Consider the following 21,335-nt stretch of genomic DNA (forward strand, 5'->3'; position numbering starts at 1 on the left):
AAGATAAATGAACACTTCCTCAGCGGCACTTACCGTAGGTTGCATAACGTACTGTTGGTGAGGCATCCACGACGTACTCTGGACCTGTGGGCGGAAACCAGCATTTCTTAATTTCACTCCTCACCCCCCCCTCCTACGCCTCTTCCCGCTGCCTCGAAGCCCCGATTCCCACAGAGCAGCCGAGGCAGGAGCGAGTAATACAAGTGCGATAATTACACAGGGATCGGAATTCTACAGACAGCGATATTGCCTTCTAATTACAGCGCTGCGGCAGCAATTTCATCATCTGAGGCCGACTTGGACCCCCAAAAAATCTCTCCTTTCATCTCGCCGCCATAGTAATTCTTACACCAACAATTGCTCCATTTGGGACAGGGTTACTAAAATGAACTAAAACCATTAAACACATATTCGCTATTTTATTTAAAAATAAACATTTACTGAAATAAAAAACAATTGAAATAAATATAATATTATTATAAAAATATAAATAAACATTTTATTTCAGATAAAGTAGTGGCCAAAAGTTAGATATATATATATTTTTATCACTCTACAAGTCCACTAAAACATGAGAACATATTTAATATATAATAATATTTTAAATATGAGTGAAGAACAAAACACTAAACTTTGTTAAGGTATTTATCTGACAAAATTATTAGGCAAAAATATATTTATATATTACATTTTTTTTTACTATGAAAAAAAAAGCATAGCAAACAAAAAACATATCCTTACTACAATACCATCAGTTATTACTATTCTGTTGATTCTCTCCTGTATTTGCATGTGTTTATAATTTATCTTTGTATGCCAAATTGTGCAGACATCATTTTTGGCCAGTTAAAAATGATTTCCGCACAATTTGGCATGCTTCATTGCGTTATTACAAATAAATTTTTTACTTCAACTAAGCAATATGCTTAAAATAAATCGTATTTAAAAAAAGATAATAATATTTGAATAACTGTATGTACTTAAACAGATAGTTCACCCAAAAATGAAAATTCTGTCATCATTTACTCACCCTCATGTTGTTCTAAACCTGTATGAGGTTCTTCTGCTGAACACAAAGAAGATATTTGGAAGAATGTTTGTAACCAAGCAGATAGAACAACCATTCACTTCCATAGTAGGGAAAACAATACTATGGTAGTGAATGGTTGCTCTCTCTGCTTTGTTCGAAACATTCTTCAGAAATATTTTCTTTTGTGTTCAGCAGAGGAAAGAAACGCCTACAGGTTTGGAACAACATGAGGGTGAGTAAATGATGACAGAATTTAAAATGTTGGGTGAACTATCCCTTTAACATAGCACTATTGGTCATTTTCATTTAGTTATTTAAATTTAGTTTATTTCATTTAAATTAACATTAATAAAAACTATACACACTAGATATATTGTCTAATGACGACATATAGACAAACTATTTTAATGAAAATGTTAATAAAAGCATAGTATCACAACGATACTAAAATAACAGATTTAGGACACACTATGCTTGAGTTTTCTTTTTTTTTACAATGCGGACTGAGGATAAGTGGCCACTTCCTGCCTGAGAGGATGGATGTATGCATTTAGATTCGTGAAAGTGCGTTTGAACAGTTGTAGGTGTCTAAATTTATATGCAGCGTCCTTTTATGTTGTTCTAGGAAGAAAAGCCTTTGGGATTTGTTCATCACTGTGATCTGCCTCGGGCAACTCTCTCTCTTTCTCTCTAAACACACTAAGTCCACTAAGATGTGTAAGCGCACACCTTGTATCTCTCTCCCCGACTGCTAAAAGATTCATGCTCTCGCTCTCCCTCTTTCTCTGCTCCTCTCTGTCCTTTCACCGGAGAGGAAAACAGTTGTCTCTTGTTCCATTCTCAAAGTTGTAGGGGAGAAATAAAGGTAGCAGCGCATTGATTTCCCGTCAGCTTGGCTTTGAACTCGTATTGGTGGGTTCAGCGCAGTTTGCAATTTAAAATTAATTTGCCGGCCAGTGGGGCACTTTTGCACACGATATCACGAAATTTGATTAAGAGATAACCTTGCTGGCATGCAGAATTTATCATAAGAAACGTGCAGCCGAGAGCTTAAACTATGACTTGGGTGCCGCTGCGGTCAGCGTGGGTGGTTTGTATATGTGCGCTCCTGCTCGTGTATGTGTGTGTCGGCATGTTTGCACAAGAACGAGGTTCTCTTGAGGACGGGAGGTACATGATCTAAAGGGCTTAGCTATTCTCTACGCTCAGCAATGTTTTGTTTAGTTTAGCTTAAGCCAAATCAATTAAGGATGCTCATAGTCACTGTTTGCTCACTCCATCTGACTGCAGGGTTGGAGAACAGCGTTAATAAGCTTTCCTGACAAAACAGCAAACATGGAGAACGATGGAAAAACACGCTACACCGCAACAAGCACTCCTCATATGTAGATGACAGAAACTGTCAAAAACATGTTTGTTTGCATGTAATTGTGTTTGTATACAGTTGCCCTCTAAACGTATTTGGAACATTCAAGTTACACTTAAAACACCCGAATGTCATTGCATGGGATATCAAACTATGTGGCATCCCCAAGTAATTGATGCTCGACTTTTTCCCAGAAAATTCTTTTCTCTTTTTTCTTTTTATTTCATGCATTCTGACATATTTACACTATTAAATCTCCTGCTAAACATGGTCACACTTTCAAAAAACGAGTTGGACGTATGACGGAGTATTTCTGTGCCAAATACACTCCATCAGGATTCAAACGTATGGCCCTGTATGACGTCATAAAGGGAGGAATTCCTTATATGGGCACTTCTCCCGGATGAGCGAGCTCCCATCCCATTAAAGGGTTAGTTCACCCAAAAATGAAATTGATGTCATTAATGACTCATCTTAATGTCGTTCCACACCCGTAAGACCTTCGTTCATCATCGGAACACAGTTTAAGATATTTTATATTTTAGTCCCAGAGCATAATGCAGTCAATGCCCACTTCACTGTCCATGTCCAGAAAGATAATAAAAACATCATCAAAGTAGTCCATATGTGACATCAGTTGGTTGATTAGAGTCTCTTGAAGCATCGAAAATACATTTTGGTCCAAAAATATCAAAAACTATGATTTTATTCAGCATTGTCTTCTCCCCCATGTGCCTCCAAAAAGAATCAAGCGGTTAATGAATCAGTGAATCGATCAAAGATTCGGGTGGCCAATGTCACGTGATTTCAGCAGCGAACTGCTGAAACTGCTGAAATCACGTGACATTGGCGACCCGAATGTTGTTTTTATTAGCTTTCTGGACATGGACAGTGAAGTGGGCATTGACTGCATTATGCTCTGGGACTAAAATATAAAATATCTTAAACTGTGTTCCGATGATGAACGAAGGTCTTACGGGTGTGGAACGACATTAGGGTGAGTCATTAATGGCATCAATTTCATTTTTGGGTGAACTAACCCTTTAAGCTTTGTTCGGGTTACAGAAGCCGACGGCAGCGCTGTCATTTTGTTTTTGACCACAAAATCAACAGAAGTGTCTTTTTGGTTGTGAGGGAAAGATAACCTTGTTCAAACCCATCGTTAAGGAAACAGTGGAAGCGGTTTGTTTTTCCAGAGCAGCAACTGAGTTCTGCAAGTTTGTTTGTTTGTTCCCGGTTAAGAGTCGAAACAGCAGGCGGTGAGAGAAACTCCATCAATGTCTGTGTTTTGTTGGCAATCGGCGCGTAAGTGCATATAATGTTAACAAAACGATAAGGTATCGAAGGTTGCCCAGGGATAATGTCATGATTTAATGTGTATGCTCATGACTCTTTACATCACCCACTGCACTCCTCCACAAGTTTGGCTGTTTTCGGAAAGAATTGGTACAGCGTATCTGTCTTTTATAAATACTACTCCATAGGTACTCAAGATTAACATGAGATTGGCAGAAGCTGTATGTCTAATATGTACCTTTTAAAAAACGACTTGTTTTGCTTGAAAAACTCTTTGCTATTTTTCTTTAAAACAAAAGCACATTTTAAATATGACATTTTAAACAAGACATTCATACATTTTCATGCGTCTTAAGCAGCCAAATGTTTCTAGGGTCCACACTATACATTTCTGTGAATGTGTGAGTCTGTTTTCCTGCAGCATGTGTGAGTTCTGAACGCTGTGTATATGCTGTGATCTTACCTGATATGTGGAGACAGGAGAGGCTGCGATGAATGGAGTGATTGACGTTTGGGCGATCATGCGGTTTGTGGAGATGCTGTATGGTGAGGAGTAGAACCTGCAAGATATACAAAAACACTATTAGTACCATTTTCTGTTTGTATAAGTGTGTGTTCACACTTGTAGTTCGGTTCCTTTGGTTCTTTTGGATCTTTTGGATCTGGACCATAAAAGAAAATAGTACATTTAGTCTGGGTTTTGCTTCGTCATTTTTAAGACCAAACCTAAAGATAAAAAAACAACACAAAAGAAGCTTTATGACATATATGTTTGTGCTGGGCTAAGTGCGCTCGTTGTATGTGCGTAGCCTGATGGTATTTTGACCAGCTGGGAACTCACGAAGAGCTTATAAATGTATAAAGGAGTTAAAACTGTGGCAAGAAGTTGCACACAAATGAAGATCTGTTGCAATGAGATGCCGTTTCTGAAGCCTGTACCGTACTGTAATGGGCAACATCACAACTATGACTAGAAAAAGCAGGTATCCTTGAGCATTCTGTCATTTTTAGGGTCTTATCTTGTGACATCATGTCCTGTTTTTGGTTTGTTTACATGTCTTTGGTCCGTTTTGTGTTCATATTTCAGTCGAACCACGGCAGTGTTCATTTGGAAGCGGACCTAGACCCACCTTTTTAGAGGTCTTGGTCTGGTTGTTTGGGGCACACCAGGGTTCAGATGGCTGTATTCACACTTATTCAAATGAACCGCACTAACAGAGCAATCGCAAACCTGCCAAGACAAGGGTTTTAAATCTTGGGTTTGATGATTTTTTCCCCCAGGATTTTTGATGAATAGAAATCTTTTGTTAGCCTAGAAATCTAGACGCACCCCAGCGGCAGCAAATTTAATTTGCCCGCAAGTGTCGTCTAGGAACTCTCAATACCATTCTGAGCTGTATTCCATACATAATGTATGCATAATGACATAATGACATAATGACAAGGGCATAATGACGACGGCCGAGTTTGCGTGCCTATAGTAAACACAGAAACTGGCGAACGGCGGCGGTCTTTCGAATCAGCTCTGACCGCAACTCTGGAAGACTTGGAGTTAAGCTTTTCTCTGAGAAAAGAAGAAAGAACAGCACTGAAGTCATTCTTAAAAAGGGAAGATGTGTTCGTAGTTTAGCCGACCGTATACGGCGAATGTTTAATCAGTCAGCGAGCTCTGCTTCACCTTCGTTGCTCTGGTTGGTTGCACTATCCTATCGCGTGCAGAGGGAGCTTGAAAGACAACCGTTTATCCCGCCCCTCGGATGGAGCCCTGTCTATGGTGAGTTTCCAGACCAAACATCTTGATGTGGGTCTGGCTTGTCAGGCTAATCTTTTGTAACATTATAAATGTATCCTTGTTGACTAAAAAGGTTTATTAGGTACACTTTAGAATAATTGTCCATCATTAATATGTAACTATGCAGAAAGTAATGCAGGACAAATGTACTACATTAACACTTCAACTGCTATTAACTAAGGAAACAAGATGAACTAATCATTAAGTCATTTCAAATTTAGAACTGAGATAGTTCCTTATTAGGTAATCAATAATAACCAAATGAGATTGCCCTGATTAAGAATTAACTATGACAAATTATAATGTCTGAGATGTAATCAATCATCTTTTTTCTCTGAATATAGTCATAACATGCATCACTAATTACTCAAGAGTTTACCTAGTCACTCTTCATGAACTGCTTGTGATCTGGACCATTAATTTAAAGAGATTTTTTTTCTCCCCCAAAATGAATAAAATGAGCATGTCTGTGTATATTTGTTTATGCATAGGCTTGTCACAACAGTTAATTTGTTGAGCCCTCCGTGTTACCCGAGCAACAGCATTTTCCAATAGCTACTGTTCTCGGGCAGGACTTTATTTATCATTGTGTACCTAGTGCGGACATGTTTCATCTGCAAGCTCCGTTGCTAGGCTTTATTGATCGGCTTGTCTGGCAGCTGAGAAATGGAGCGTGGGGAGAGAAACGCTGTCTGCCCTAGAGAGCACATGCTCCCTTATGTCACAGTCACACAAAACGACCTGAGTGAGAGCATGTCCAGGAAGAAGGTAACACAATCTTTGAAGCAGGGTTAAAATGCTTATGAAGCTTTACACACCGGTTTACGTTACTGTGCAATCTTTTTTTAGCCTAGCACTGCTCTGCTGTTATTTATGCCAGCTATTAACTTCATGCCGTTGACATTGAGACAGCATGGGCCATTAAACAATTAAGAAGACTATATGAGCTCTTTATATATATACGCTAATGTGGTAGAAGTGATGGAAAGCATTTCTCAACCTCTGCACTTTCTAGTCAGCTCTATTATTTACAATTCAGAATCTTCTGCCTTCTTTTCCCAATTGCATATTTTTGTCGTTCCTTATTTTGTTCCCTTTACCGCAGACAGCAAGTGCTGAGTCAGAGGCGCAAAAGGAGCCGATGTTGGTAGCTGAGGTACATTTGGGAGACTATGACTGTTTCCCCAGTGGGCCAGATCAGAGACAGAGCCCTGGGCACTTCGTCCACAGGAGAGGACAGACAGAAAGGGACTTATTTACCTAAGCCTAGCACCCATCTCCCTGCCCTGAAACCAGCATCTGACGAAACACTTACACCCTTCGGTGCAACAATGGCACAAAATGCAGATTGGATATGACAGTATATGTGCATGTATGTGTGTGCCTGTACAAGACACGGTAAAGTATTATTCACTGCACCTCAGACGCTGGTAAACCTGCTGAAAAGACCAAATTAAATCTGCACGAACCGCTGGTTAGTTAAGACAGTTTTGCTGATTAAGCTAACTGCCCCCATAGAGTCATACGTATCATTAATATGATCAATACCTTCCAGAAAAAAACTTTTGTGCATGATGTAACATGTCTTCTGCCCCCTGGTGGATTATTCATGTTTCCCAGGAAGTATAATGACTTTTTTTAGTTATAATTTAAAAAATAAAAATGTCAACTTTGTGCTGGGATACTTTTTTCCCCCTAAATGTTCGCTAATGTTGATAAATTAACAAAAATAATATGTTTTATTTAATGCATTTCACAAGCACATTTTTTTACCTAATATTTCGTACAATATAAATCCAAAATTTAATTAGAAAATTATACAATTACCAAGCATGTATTTTAAACATCATTATAAATCATCATTATCATTCTTAATGCAATTTGACCAAATTAAAATGATGAATCATTTAATAATTCAATTAATCGAAACATTATATATTAAGATATTTTTAGAGTGAGAACTTACATTTTATATGTGTTAAACTTTTATTCATCAAGGATGCATTAAATTAATCATATATGAGAATTAATACTTTTTACCCATACATGAATTCCGCATCATGGTTTCCAAGAAAGTATTAAGCAGCACAACTGTTTTCAACATTAATTATAGTAAGAAGAAATATTTATTGAGCACCAGTTCAGCATATTAGAAGGATTTCTGAAGGATCATGTGACACTGAAGATATTTAAATACAAAACAGATATTTTAATTTTTTTATAATTTTTATTTTATTTTAAAAGCATTGATCAAAAACTGATTTCAAATGTCAGGCTTTACTGGGATAGGAAACCTCACACAAGCTAACGTATTACTAACATATAAAACAAAACATTGTTCTGTATGCTGATGGCTGCTGGTCTTTTTAGCAAGAAAACACTGCTATGAGGATGGATTCACTGCTAGAAGCTTATTTAAATTCATCATTTTATCCTGGTACAACCTTAAACAAGCAGTGGCAACTCAAAACAACAAATGACTCTTACCCGTTCTGCATTGCAGTGGGGTCATAGGTCAGCGCCATGCCACTCTGAAAAACAAGACAGACAGGACAAAGAGTGAAAGATTGTTCAGGTAAAGAAAGTATCCTATAAAGTCTATTGAGTAATGCTGGCAATAGAACAGGGTCATCTAATAGGTGCTGGCCAAGTGCTCTTTATATCTTTAAAAGCACATGGCCGAGACTTGTAGCTGTGGATCTATTACCTCAGAGCGCTGGGCTGTAATACCAGACGGGCTCGGGTTCGATACGGCACAAAGTTATTTGGTATTTACAAGGCTGCAGAAAGCATAGCTCATGTTGACATAGCCGCGCTAGCTAAGTGAATAAGGGGGGAAAGCTGGCCGCTTAGACCTGTATTGGACTGGAGCAGATAAACAACACTCATATACTGCAGCTTGTTGGGCGCCAAGTTTTCCTCAGTGGGGGAGAAAACCTGGAGACTGGTGGGAAAGCCATCGACCTAACCTACGTGCGACTGGATATTCTATCTAGTTAATGTGGACCCCTGGGGTTGCATATTGAAATACGCCTTCATGAGAGAGTGCAGCCAAAGTCATGGCGTCTGCCAGCTCCTCATAATGGGCGCTCATGGTTTGGTCGGTATCTGGGCAAGCATCCCTGAACCGTCGCGTCATGCCAGCAGCTGGGACTGCCCAGAAAATGCCAGTTGTTCACCCTGCCGCCATTTTCCCATCAGCCAACCCAGACGGCGAGACTTGCTTTGCGAGAATAAAAACAGGAGAGGGGAGATTAAAGGACTTGTGCGAAAGACTGGGAACTTAAACATGGCCAGATGACTCCATCAATCAAATGTTTTTCTCTTGCCTCCCTTTCTTTCACTCCTTTCTTCTAGCCTATGGTTGAAACAAAGGGTTTGTTCCCAACTTATACCCTTCTTCAGGGTTGGGTATCCTGGGCAAGGGAAGGCACAGGGATAGTAGGGAAAAGAGGTAATTGCAGAGAATCAGGGCTGTGTGTCACTTGGAATTGAATTGAGAATGCCTTTTAAATTCCAATAGCTACATTTGAATTGACTGTTTTAACTGATGCAGAAAAAGGGTGCAGGATGCAATTTGAAATTTGAATGTAAGGAAGTATAAATAAAATTGTTTGAAATTAAAAGACATTAATACAATGACAGACAGACAGACAGACAGACAGACAGACAGACAGACAGACAGACAGACAGACAGACAGACAGACAGACAGACAGATAGATAGATAGATAGATAGATAGATAGATAGATAGATAGATAGATAGATAGATAGATAGATAGATAGATAGATAGATAGATAGATAGATAGATAGATAGATAGATAGATACTGAAGAGTCCCCTGCGGAGGACATGTGGTGCTTTAAGTGTTTGAGGTTGCCAGCACTCACTTCTCCTTCCCTGGGCCACGGTCGGCCATTTTGAGGATACTTGCTCTGGCTCTGCCTCTTCTTCTGTCCCCCGTCTGCAAACTTGCAAAGCAGCGGCTCTGTCGGGGCTGTTGAAAAGAAGGAACAAACACAGAAGAATACACAAGATCAGTCAGCAAGGCGTGAGAGGGAAGAGTGGACGAATACCTCCATAGGTCAACCGCAGTACGATTGATGGAAAGGTCATGACCTCGGCAAAGAAATTGAAGTGTGTATTAAACAGAGAGGGAAATGTTACACCGCAGGTATCACACCCACACAGAGCCCACAGAGCAGCAGAGGAATATCCAATGACCTTTTGAAGTTCAACACCCCTTGACTATCTCCCCTCGATTTCCTGCACCCCCCCTCCCCCCATCCCCCCTCCATTATGTCTTCAACACTCAGACCATCAGCTCACTTTTGGCACGGACATCCTCTCAAATCCCCACCATAAAAACAACTTCCTTGGCAGGTCTTCAAAGCTCTTTGTTTAATATTTGCAAAATAATAAATGACCTGAACGAGACTGTAAATAACTTAAACGGCGCCGTAATGATCTGCGCCGACCGAAACGTTTCGAAACATTGTTTGTTTGTTTTTGGTGCTCACTGGTGTGTGTATCTTGCATACTATCTCTTAACACACAGAAGAAAAAAAAAATTGGAAAGGAAAGCGAGAAGGCTCCTCTACGACCCAGAGGGACTGGTTAATACAACAGGCGAGGAGAGAGTTTAAAAGAGTTCTCTTCCAAAAGTGCAAAGCGGGACGACAGGCGCTGAGGCGAAACACTTCAATGTTCTCGCTCAGTCATGATGGCAATATGAATTGTGGGTTGTGGAACACCTCTCTGAAGTCTAGAAACGCGCTTAGAAAGCAGGAAATTTCGCTCTTGAGTTGAACAAATTCCTGTACGCCACAGCTAAGCTAAACTTAATTTGGTTTCCTCAGCAACCAGAAAAACTCATTTAAAGCGAGCACAAACTTCTTGGATGATGGGATCTGGCAGAGAGCGATGATAGATGCAGGAGGAGGAGTTTCTGCTTTGTGGAGTCCAGACAACTATTCTGAGTAATCCTGCCCTCCGGCGATATGACTCTACAGTCACCTCTGAAAGTATGTTAGTTTGGCAGAGAAAAATGAACGCTTTCTCTTTGCACGCTCTCACCTGCACTGCGATATTCCAGCCGCTCTGTGGAACAATAGAAAGCTGTTGCAGACTGCAGAGGATGCTTTGTGCTAAAATAAGCAGATATATTGCATAAAACCAGATAAACAAATACGAAACAAGGAGCTGAAACGGTTCAACAGAACATTATGTATTCTGTAGCTGAATAGAATATTTAATGGCTGTTGTTTGTTCTTTTTTTTCTGTTGTTTAGAATGAAACATCAAAAAGGGGATCAAGTCTTCAGAACAGAGATAGTCATTCCGTGATTGAGAAAAAAACCCTAATTAGAGAGAGAATGAGATGAGAGAAAAGGGCAGAAGACTTAATAAAATGAAAGAAGAAAAGAGATAGATGAGTGAGGAAACAAGATGAGAAGAGAACCGAAGAGAAGAGGCAGTTGAGAGGAATTCAAAATGAGAGGAAACGATATCAGAAAATATCATAGGAGACAAACATGGCCGTAATAAGGGTTTGAAAATTAGTAAAGTCTGGTGTGGGGTGTTATAAATTATGCAATAATAATAACGCCTACAAATGCAGAACTTTCAGAACCTTTTTGCCATCCGAAAGTTTGGGTACAGTCTCTCTGTTCTGTCTGTTTTAGGAGGATGAACTTTCTTAAATTAGACCATATTTATTACGTCACGATTTTATTAATACTTTAGACTAGATAACTTTAGTTTTTGTTAATAAGTATGCAACAATACTTATAAGTGTAATAGTTCCCTTTCAGTCAGTCACTTTCTGCGTCAGGTCGGGAAGTGAACCAACAAATTGAGAACCCAACTCACTTCCCGACGCGACGTCTCCATTCCCGCCTTCATGGAACAAGGGTTACATACATTAGTGGTCAGTATTATCGGTGGTCACCCCTGGTAAATATGATCAAAGATGGCTGTAAAAATAAATCTGCAATTTTTATCTTTTTGATCTATTATTAAAAAAATTCACAAAAAAACGAACCCTTCATTGAAGTAAAATCACGGAAAGTCTTGGGAAAAAAATCACATTATGAAATAAATGTTTTTCTCCAAAACACGTTGGCCACAATTATTGACACCCTTTTATTAAATACATTTTGCAACCTCCCAAGTCTAAAGACTCTTATAATAACTGGATCTGGACACATGAAGTGTTGGAGGCTGCACCCGCTCACTCACGACTCTCTCTCAAGCCCCGTTCACTCCACTACCGTCTCACAGCGACATAAATCACTCCCCATAATTTTCACATCATGGACACTAAACAATCTAGCAAACTGTCTAAACTGAATTATACATGCAGACGTTCATAAAAGGACTTTTAATGGCTAATTAGTCATTCAGAGAAATTCAAATTTTATTTTTGAATATGAAAAATTTACAAAGGTCCAGACCTTGGTGGCATCATAGCTGGCTACGGCCATGGAGACAAGATGATATATGTATGCATTTTTTTTCAAAATTAAAATATTTAAAAGAGGAGAGGAGAGGAGAGGAGAGGAGAGGAGAGGAGAGGAGAGGAGAGGAGAGGAGAGGAGAGGAGAGGAGAGGAGAGGAGAGGAGAGGAGAGGAGAGGAGAGGAGAGGAGAGGAGAGGAGAGGAGAGGAGAGTTTTCGGACCCTGTGATCTCATTGTGCTTTGAGCTGAAGTGAGGTGAGGTAAAAGTCTCTCTCCTCCACCTGCAGAGGAGGCAGGGTCTACACCTGCAGCCTTGTCATCACCCTCCTATTATACACACATGCACACGCTGGGCAGTGCTGATAACAGCAGCACAACACAAGTGACTCCATTGTGAAGGACAGACAGAAAACGAGGCAGCAGAAAAGATCACAGCTTTTGCGGCAGGCTCGAAATGTTTGAGCAAGCAGCTCCCTCCCTGCCCTATCTCAAAAACAATGAGTCTGTGTGTGTGTGTGTGTGTGTGTGTGTGTGTTTCAGCTGAGACAGTGGGAAACGCCCTGTATTAAACCCCCTAACAGTTTAGGTTAACTCTAAAATAACAACCAGCACCATCATAAAACAGGGAAGCCAAATGACGTTGGGAGTTTTTGTGCTGCTTTTGGAGCGTGGTGGAATATCCATGCTGATTTTATGAGCAGACTCTGCTTGGCATGTGCTCTGTTTGTTTTACAAGTCAGGTTGCCCTGAACTCAAAGTGCTGAATCTCACTCATGCAGTGAATTTTTTGAGCATTTGTTAAGACTGACTGATTTCGGAATTCATCCAGGGAAATCATACACTGCACATAAGAGCAAACATCCAGTAACAACCTTTCGATGCCATGTGTCTACATCTGAACAGCTACAATCAAATAAGACAGACCCAACTATTACTATTGCTTAAACAAGTTTACCCTTTTCAACCTGTAATTAATACCATTTGTGCTATGAACAAATTACACCTGAAATCAAATTGTGATTTATATTAAGCAGCCAATTGCTACTGCATAGCAACACCCTAGAAACCATCCAGAACATCTTAGAAACTGCACCCTGCCAACATTTCTGCAACACCCTTGCAAATGCAAAACAACACACCATCAACACCCTTGAACAACATTTTAGCAACCACCTAGTATGTTCTATAACACCCTAGCAACCAGTCTCGCTCAGACTATAAACGAAGCTTGCACGCAGATAACACGATAGCAGCGCCATGCGCAGCCGCAGACGCGGATTGAAAACAAACACGGAAGAGAAGACAATGCTGAATAAAGTTGTAGTTTTTGTTATTTTGAGACCAAAATGTATTTTCGATGCTTCAAGAGATTCTAACTAACCCACAGATAGTCACATATGGACTACTTTGATGATGTTTTTATTACCTTTCTGGAAAGGGACAGTATACTCTGCATACGTTTTCAATGGAGAGACAGAATCTCTCGGACTATACATAAAATATCTTAAACTGTGTTCCAAAGTTGAAAGGAGGTCTTACGGGTTGGAAAGACATTAGGGCGAGTCATTAATGACATAATTTTTGGGTGAACTAACCCTTTAATAACCTCATCCCTAGCACTCATCCATAGCTTACTAACTGCATAGCAATACCCTAGAAACCACCCAGATCATGCTAAAACATATCCAGAAGAAGAAAAAAACGTGGTTATTTTGCTTATCTAATTTTTGATGACTGTGATGTATAATGCAGATTTATACATAGTTTTATTTCTGTAGTCACAGCTGTGATATTTTTGTGGAAACTATGGTTACTGTGACAAATTTTGCCAGGGGAGGTTAGCAGGCCACACTAGACACTTTAAACTACCTATTAAGACAAACAGAAACATATGTACACACACACACACACACACACACACACACACACACACACACACACACACACACACACACACACACACACACACACACACACACACACACACACACACACACACACACACACACACACACACACACACACACAAACACAAACACAAACACACACACACACACACACACACACACACACACACACACACACACACACACTGTTAAGACATCTCAATCTGACACTTTATCACACACTAAATGAGCTAAAACATGACGCTATTCCTCATTCCACCACAGGGCAAACCACAAACACTCACACATACTCCAACATCTGCAGCACTGCACACGTCAATTTGCCAATATTTTAATCAGAGTCTCCTTGGAACTTCATGCATCATTACAGTAAGTGTCCCAACATGATGACATGTTTTTAAATGTAACATGAACTAATGTAGGGAAAAAAAATCATAATTCATTGACAAATTTTTATGTTCTCTATTTCTCATGGGGCATTTATGAAATATTGTTGGATCACTTTTCATTGCTTTGGGAGTTTTCCCCTCAAAAAATACTTTATTTAATTTCCCCTTAAATCCTGTAGAGACAAACACAAAAATGAGAGCACAATTTTGCGAAACACAATATGTTAATGGTACTAGTTTTGTACTGAAAGTGTTTGATTGTGTGTGCATGCGTGTCCATAAGTGTTTCCATAACATTTACCCAAGCAGACAGCTCTAACCACATGTATTTTCAAGCTGTTTATTAACTTTGGGTCACAGCACCGCCGATATTCAGTCGAGGGGGGAGTGTGAAGGAGGAGGGTTCGTCAATAAGACAGACATGTGTTTCTAATCCATGGCCCGTGGTCCGGTGTGCCAACTCCTGCTGGGCTCCCACAGACCGACCTCCAGTTCTCTCTGTGGGCGGCAAACATTCCTGGAGCCACACCCGAGTTTCCCACCCTCAGCCCTATGATGGCCCTCGAGTTCCCAGATTTCTCCATTCCTTCACTCATACCTGCCATCCTTCCTTTCCCAAACAACCTCAAATGAGCTACAGGGCCCCATGAAACCCAGAAATCCAAAGTTTTCGTAATATTTTCCCAAATTCCACATTTTTCTTTTTTCATTAATCCAGATTCCATTTTTAAGCTTTGATACAATTTTAATTATCAAAAAGTATGTCTAGTCAATTAAATATATAGCTCTGGAAAAAAAAGAGACCACTTAACATTGGTTTCTCAAAGTGATCTCTTAATTTTTTTTCAGAGCTGTGCATTGCAAAACATTTAATACATAAAACACACACACACACACACACACACACACACACACACACACACACACACACACACACACACACACACACACACACACACACACACACACACACACACACACACACACACACACACACACGCACATCTATATCTATATCTATATCTATATATATATATTTGTTTTATGTATTAAATGTTTTGCAATGTACTCTAAAACTTTAACAATAATAGTGCTCTATGAAATATGTTAATTTTTCTGGATTCTGTATTTTATAATTTAATAAAAATTTTATTCAATTAATTATTAAATTAAATTCAAATTAAATTAGTAAATTCCAAAGTACAATAGTAATATATTTCGGTCATAATTTAAAGTTTAATTGAATGTGTTACTTTCTACACCAATTGCTTTTTTCAGTGTAGTCCATATCACAATTTACAGCCCTACTTTTGATTTATTCATCCAGTGTCATCAAGACACTCATGACATGACACGTTATACAGTAAATTTCATTTTTATAGCTTGATTTAGCGATACCTTCTGTGTTTTTCACAATGTGGAAATCATAGGAACTTAGAGGGATGTGCCAAGACTAACTGCATTTGGATTAGTAGGTTTTCCTTCTTAAAGATGCTGGTTTAAGTGGAAGATTGCTTTGACGCAAGGGCCTTGAAAACAACATTTGTACATTGCTACAAATGGAAGTCCCTGTTCCATGCAGGGAGGAAATAAAGGATGGTGTTTACCAACAGAAAGAGCACTGTTTGCCCTGGAACGGTGTGCACTGAGTGGGTAGGAGGAGCGTGTGACCCTGACAAAGCTGGTGTCTACACATCGCCCACGCTTTAATAGCAGCCTACCGCACAGATCTGTTATGTTGCCAGCTTGGCACAGTGGCTTCCAGGTCCAGGAACGACGGTGCGCTTTGGTTTCACATTCAGTCACCGCAGTATGATACATATAGGGAGAAAACGTACAAAAACACAGCCCACAATTGACCGTTGCTGTGAGGTGAGCCCACACACGCTCAGTGAGACATGAGAATTCACTGAACGCAAGAACACCACAACCATGGTATTATACGTGTGTGGCGTTTGTTGCGAGACGGGAAGCCCAGTCTTTCTATGAAGCCATGGGCACTGAGCTTTATCATGGAGTTTTACACAGAAAATCTCCTGCATTATACAATACAGCGCTCCTACATTAAGAAATCTCCTAGTAGCCTACTGTACATCATTTTAATTCCCCGTAGAAACCTCATTTGCTGCACAGAGACACACATTCATGGTAGATGAAGGTTTGGGCACAGGATGAAAATCAAGGTCCTCATTATTCACCCACCTCCAGGCTCCAACCAAAGCTAACTGTAATATACCTTGTGTAGCCCTGCCCCTTTTCAGCGCTGCACTCATTGTGTTCTGTCTTTCGGTTTGTATTTTCATAGCACGAAAGTAAGATCTTACGGATTTATGAATGAACCGCTTTGTTCTTCCCGGTCTACTGACATTTGTTACGCTGCAAACATAAAACTTTTGTCAACTCTACAATAAATCGCAGCAAATAATTCCACTTCACCAGATGCCATACGATGTAGAAATATACAGAGCTATGTTTATGATTTAAACACATGCACACATGGAATTTTATCAGAATAAGAATGTAAAAATGTTTGAGTAAAAATATGTAAATTGGGTAGAAATGTTATTATTATATTTAAAAATGTAATTTTACTCAAACTGCAAATATGATGTCATGAAGTAACAAATTAATTTAAAATGATCTTATTTGTGGTGGAAATATGTATTCAAAAAGATAATAAATGTATGGTTACAGTAAAATATTTTTACAATTTGCACGAAAGCTTTGTAAAAAAAAACTGGAAAACACAGATGTCTGTGCATGATGCATTGCATTCGATATACTGTAAACACAGTAATATATAATATTACAATATAAAATAACTCTTCTATCTGAAAATATTTTGAAATGTTATGTATTCCCGTGATGGCAATTTTTAGCGTCATTACTCCAGTCAGTGTCACGTGATCCTTCAGATATCATTCTAATATGATGATTAGGTGCTCAAGAAACATTTTTTTAATATTATCAATGTTGAGAACAACTGTGCAACTTAATATTTTTGCTGATAACTTGATCACTTTTCTGAAGTGATTAAAGAACTTTATTTGAAACAGAAATTGGTAACACGGTCCAATTCTCACTATTAACTGGATGCTTATTAACATTCATTATTAATATGATATTGGCTGTTTATAACACATATTAATGCCTTATTCTGCTTCCCTAATTCCACTCAATACCTAAACATAACAATAACCTTAATAATAATAAGCAGTAATTAGCAGTTTATAGATGCAAAAGCTGTAGATAATAGAGAATTGGACTCTAATCGAAAGGGTGTCCTAGAAATCTTTTGTAACATTACAAGTGTATTTAACACACGTGTTCCATTATGTAAAACATAAATAATAGGACACCCAAGGAATTTTCTAATAGGTTAAAGTTTTAATGCATGCATTTTTAATAACCCACATGCGAATGCAATAGAAATAAAAATGAATAAAACGTAAAACAAACGCTTGCCAATGTGATGCCCTGGTCTTGGATCAGTACTGGAAGAGCAGTTTACTTTGAGCATTGGCTTGTTTGTTTGGGCTAAAGCGGGTAAATATCACTGGCCTGTTTGACATCTCTCAGTGGAGAGAGAGCAGGAGGAAAGAGACAATTCAGGGAGAGAGAGAGACAGAAAGACAGACAGAGAGAAAGCGAGCGATAGAGAGAGACACACACTGAGTAGAATACAAACATTGCATAATCAGCTTAGCCACCCCACTTCCTGCCTTTTAATGGGCCTGTCTGACTTTGGTTTGGTGGATGTTGCTTTGCACAGCTCGTCCTGAGAGAGGTCACTGGAGAGAGAGAGAGACAGGGAGAGACACAGACGATTGTCTCAGTGCTCTAATAAAACATTGCAGAATGCAAGGGCAGGAGCCAGTTCACCGCATGCTCGTTTAAAGGTTGAAGTTCATGTTTCATTTAGAAGGAATGTACTTGCTGAACAAAAACATAAAATAACATTCAGTTGTCTCACTGTGAGTCGAATTCACTAAACAATTGCACCTCCTTTGTGCGCAATATTTCAGCAAATCAATAAAAAAGCATGCACTGTCTGCACCAGCATATATATATATATATATATATATATATATATATATATATATATATATATATATATATATATATATATATATATATATATATATATATATATATATATATATATATATATATATATATATATATATATATTGTATTGATACACCCGTTCAGATCTTTGAATTCAAGTGACTTTCAATGCAGACTGCTTCTACAAACATTTGTGAAAATATGGGACGCTCTCAGAAGCTCAGTGAATACACGCGTGGTATCGTGGTATAGGTTGCTACTTATGCAATAAGTCCATTCGTGAAATTTCACGGTGAACTGTTGGTGGTATTTTTACAAATTGGAAGCAATTGGGAACAACAGAAACTCAGCCACAAAGTGGTAGGCCAATAGCTAGTCAATAGCTACAGACCTCCAAGCTTTGTGTGGCCTTCAGATTAGCTCAAGAACAGTGGTAGAAAGTTTGCAAACCGTCAGATGCAGTGGTGTAAAGCACACCGCGACAGTGGAGACGTGTTCTCTGGACTGATGACTCACACTTCTCTGTCTGGCAATCCAATGGACGACTCTGGGTTTGGACCCACACACACACACACACACACACACACACACACACACACACACACACACACACACACACACACACACACACACACACACACACACACACACACACACACGACAAGTTTGCATGTGCATTTTCCCATTTTGGATTTATTTATCTAGTTTTCCTGTGCTCATGTGAATGTGTCTCATACGCATGCAAAAGTGTTTTGCAAAAGTCTCAAGGGTTATTTAGACTTCAGAGGCTCTGTAAAATTAGGCTCGTAATAGATTTATTCACAAAAGTCAGCACTATTTGCTTGCCTCAATTAACTATTAGCACTCTTGGAGAGCAGGTGGTACACAGAACTTTAAAAAAAGATGCTTATGTAGCAGTTATTCAACGTATGATATATACAGACAGTGCATGCAAATAACGCGGTGTATTCTTAGTGAACTCCCCCGTGTTTGTAGGCTGAAAACGCTGGAAAATGTTTCCCTCATTTCAGGTAATTGAAAAGCATTTGCTTGCGTTTTTGCCTGTCTGTGCATATGAGAAATCAAATCTGTCTGAATTTGGATATGCATGACTCATCCCAGCAGCCCTAATGAACGCTTGATAAAGAGGAAGAAAAAAAAATACATGCAATATTGCTTCCTAATGGGCTCTCTACTGAAATCACTTGCCCTCTGTGGGGCTGACTGCTGTCCTCTCTCGGGTCAGAGGCAGACAGAGCTATTAGAGAACGCCCCAGATCAGATAGATTTCACTGAAAGATCATTTCTCCCCCTCATTAGAATTCTATCTTGTATAAACGCGATTATCTGGGCCTGGCTTTGTTTGTGTCAGAACAGCGCTAAATCAATCACGACACCATCGAGGACGAATAAAGCACAAATAAATCAAAATATAACGTGGTTTGGAAAATTTGGTTTAGGGAATGCTCCAGATAGCACTGGTCTGAAATGATAGAGGCTGCACACACTTGCAGTCTGAAGACCCGCTGGGCATGTCACCTTATTTTACTGATGATATTAGCTTCAGATTTATTGATTTGTTAAAGTCAGGATGAAACGGAAGTTACAATAGTCTTTTTTTCCCTATAGTGATATCAAAGTGGAATGTCTAATTACAGTTTTTGCCCGTTGCTTGAACACATTTTGCAAAACTTCGCTCATTGTGCCAAAACTCTACACACAAGTAAACATGACACAACACTGGGAAATATACCATTCACATCTGTGTTAAATTGAAACTCTACTATTAAAACCTAAACTCTGCTATCAAAACCTAACAGTCCTTTGTCAAAATGTAACTCTGATGACAAAATGATACACACTTGCATCATATGAATACACTTTCAGATCAGGGGGAACACATTAGTCTACTTTATGTAAAACACTATAGTCTTTAATTTTCACTGTTTTTATTCATCATTTAGAATTCTGTGAAGCAAATGCAACACTTACAGTTTCTGTTCTTTTTTCCAACAAAGGTTTTCACAACAACCAAAAATTAAAGTACTGTTACAAATGACATAATACTGTACATCTCAGTACTATACTTCACACTACAGTACAATCTCAATGGTACAGTGCTATGTATTGTACTGTATGTTACGCAAAAATAAAATAAAAATGTTACTAAATGAGCACTAGACAGTCAGCATCTTGTATTAACTGAGAACTTTCTGACTACACATATATGCAGATTTCCATGCAATTCTTATGCAATGCATGGAAATACTACATGTCAATAAACATTTGCTTTTTAAAAAGTATTAGAAATATGAATCGTTTTCACTCAGCAAGACCTTTATTGCTAGCCTAGAAATCTAGACGCACCCTAGCGGCAGCAAATTTAATTTGCCCGCAAGTGTGGTCTAGCAACTCTCAATTCCTATCTGAGCTGTATTCCTTAGAATCTGGACGGCCCAATCACATCGTGTATAGAGTCGGCGGGCGGGGCCATAATGACGACGGCCGAGTTGCGTTTGTGTGCTTCTAGTAACACAGAAACTGGCGAACGGCGGCAGTCTTTCGAATCAGCTCTGCCCGCGCCTCCGGAAGACTTGGAGTTAAGCTTTCCTCTGAGAAAAGAACAAAGAGCGGCACTGAAGTCATTCTTAAAAAGGGAAGATGTGTTCAGAGTTTAGCCGACCGGATACGGCGAATGTTTAATCAGTCAGCGAGCTCCCCTTCACCGTCGTTGCTCCGGTTGGTGTAGCGCTATCCTATCGCGTGCAGAGGGAGCGTGCAAAGACAACCGTTTATCCTGCCCCTCGGATTGAGCCCTGTCTATGGTGAGTTTCCAGACCAAACATCTTTCATTTCATTTCATTTTTCATTTATTCCAGGCAATGGCACAAAAGCCAGGCCACATCTTGATGTGGGTCTGGCTTGTCAGGCTACTTTATTGCAGCTCCACACTGAAGATATTGTTGTCACACCTCAGCCACTAACACATATTCAAGCCGTTTTCCAAAACACCTGATAACTATACCACAC

At 39.3% G+C, this 21,335-nt stretch overlaps 1 protein-coding gene across 3 annotated transcripts in view; it reads right to left on the reverse strand.

Moving 5' to 3' along the window:
* rbms3 (RNA binding motif, single stranded interacting protein) overlaps positions 1-21,335 on the reverse strand; it is a 187,225-nt gene that overhangs the window by 16,520 nt on the left and 149,370 nt on the right. For all 3 annotated transcript variants that reach the window (XM_067448291.1, XM_067448292.1, XM_067448294.1), the window contains 4 exons: positions 9,374-9,480; positions 7,972-8,015; positions 4,156-4,252; positions 34-84 (listed from right to left, as the gene is read on the reverse strand). In XM_067448291.1, coding sequence (XP_067304392.1) covers positions 34-84; positions 4,156-4,252; positions 7,972-8,015; positions 9,374-9,480 — 299 coding nt within the window. The remainder of the gene's footprint in view (positions 1-33; positions 85-4,155; positions 4,253-7,971; positions 8,016-9,373; positions 9,481-21,335) is intronic.

Source organism: Pseudorasbora parva, chromosome 7 (assembly GCF_024679245.1).
Source record: "Pseudorasbora parva isolate DD20220531a chromosome 7, ASM2467924v1, whole genome shotgun sequence".
Lineage (NCBI taxonomy): Eukaryota > Metazoa > Chordata > Actinopteri > Cypriniformes > Gobionidae > Pseudorasbora > Pseudorasbora parva.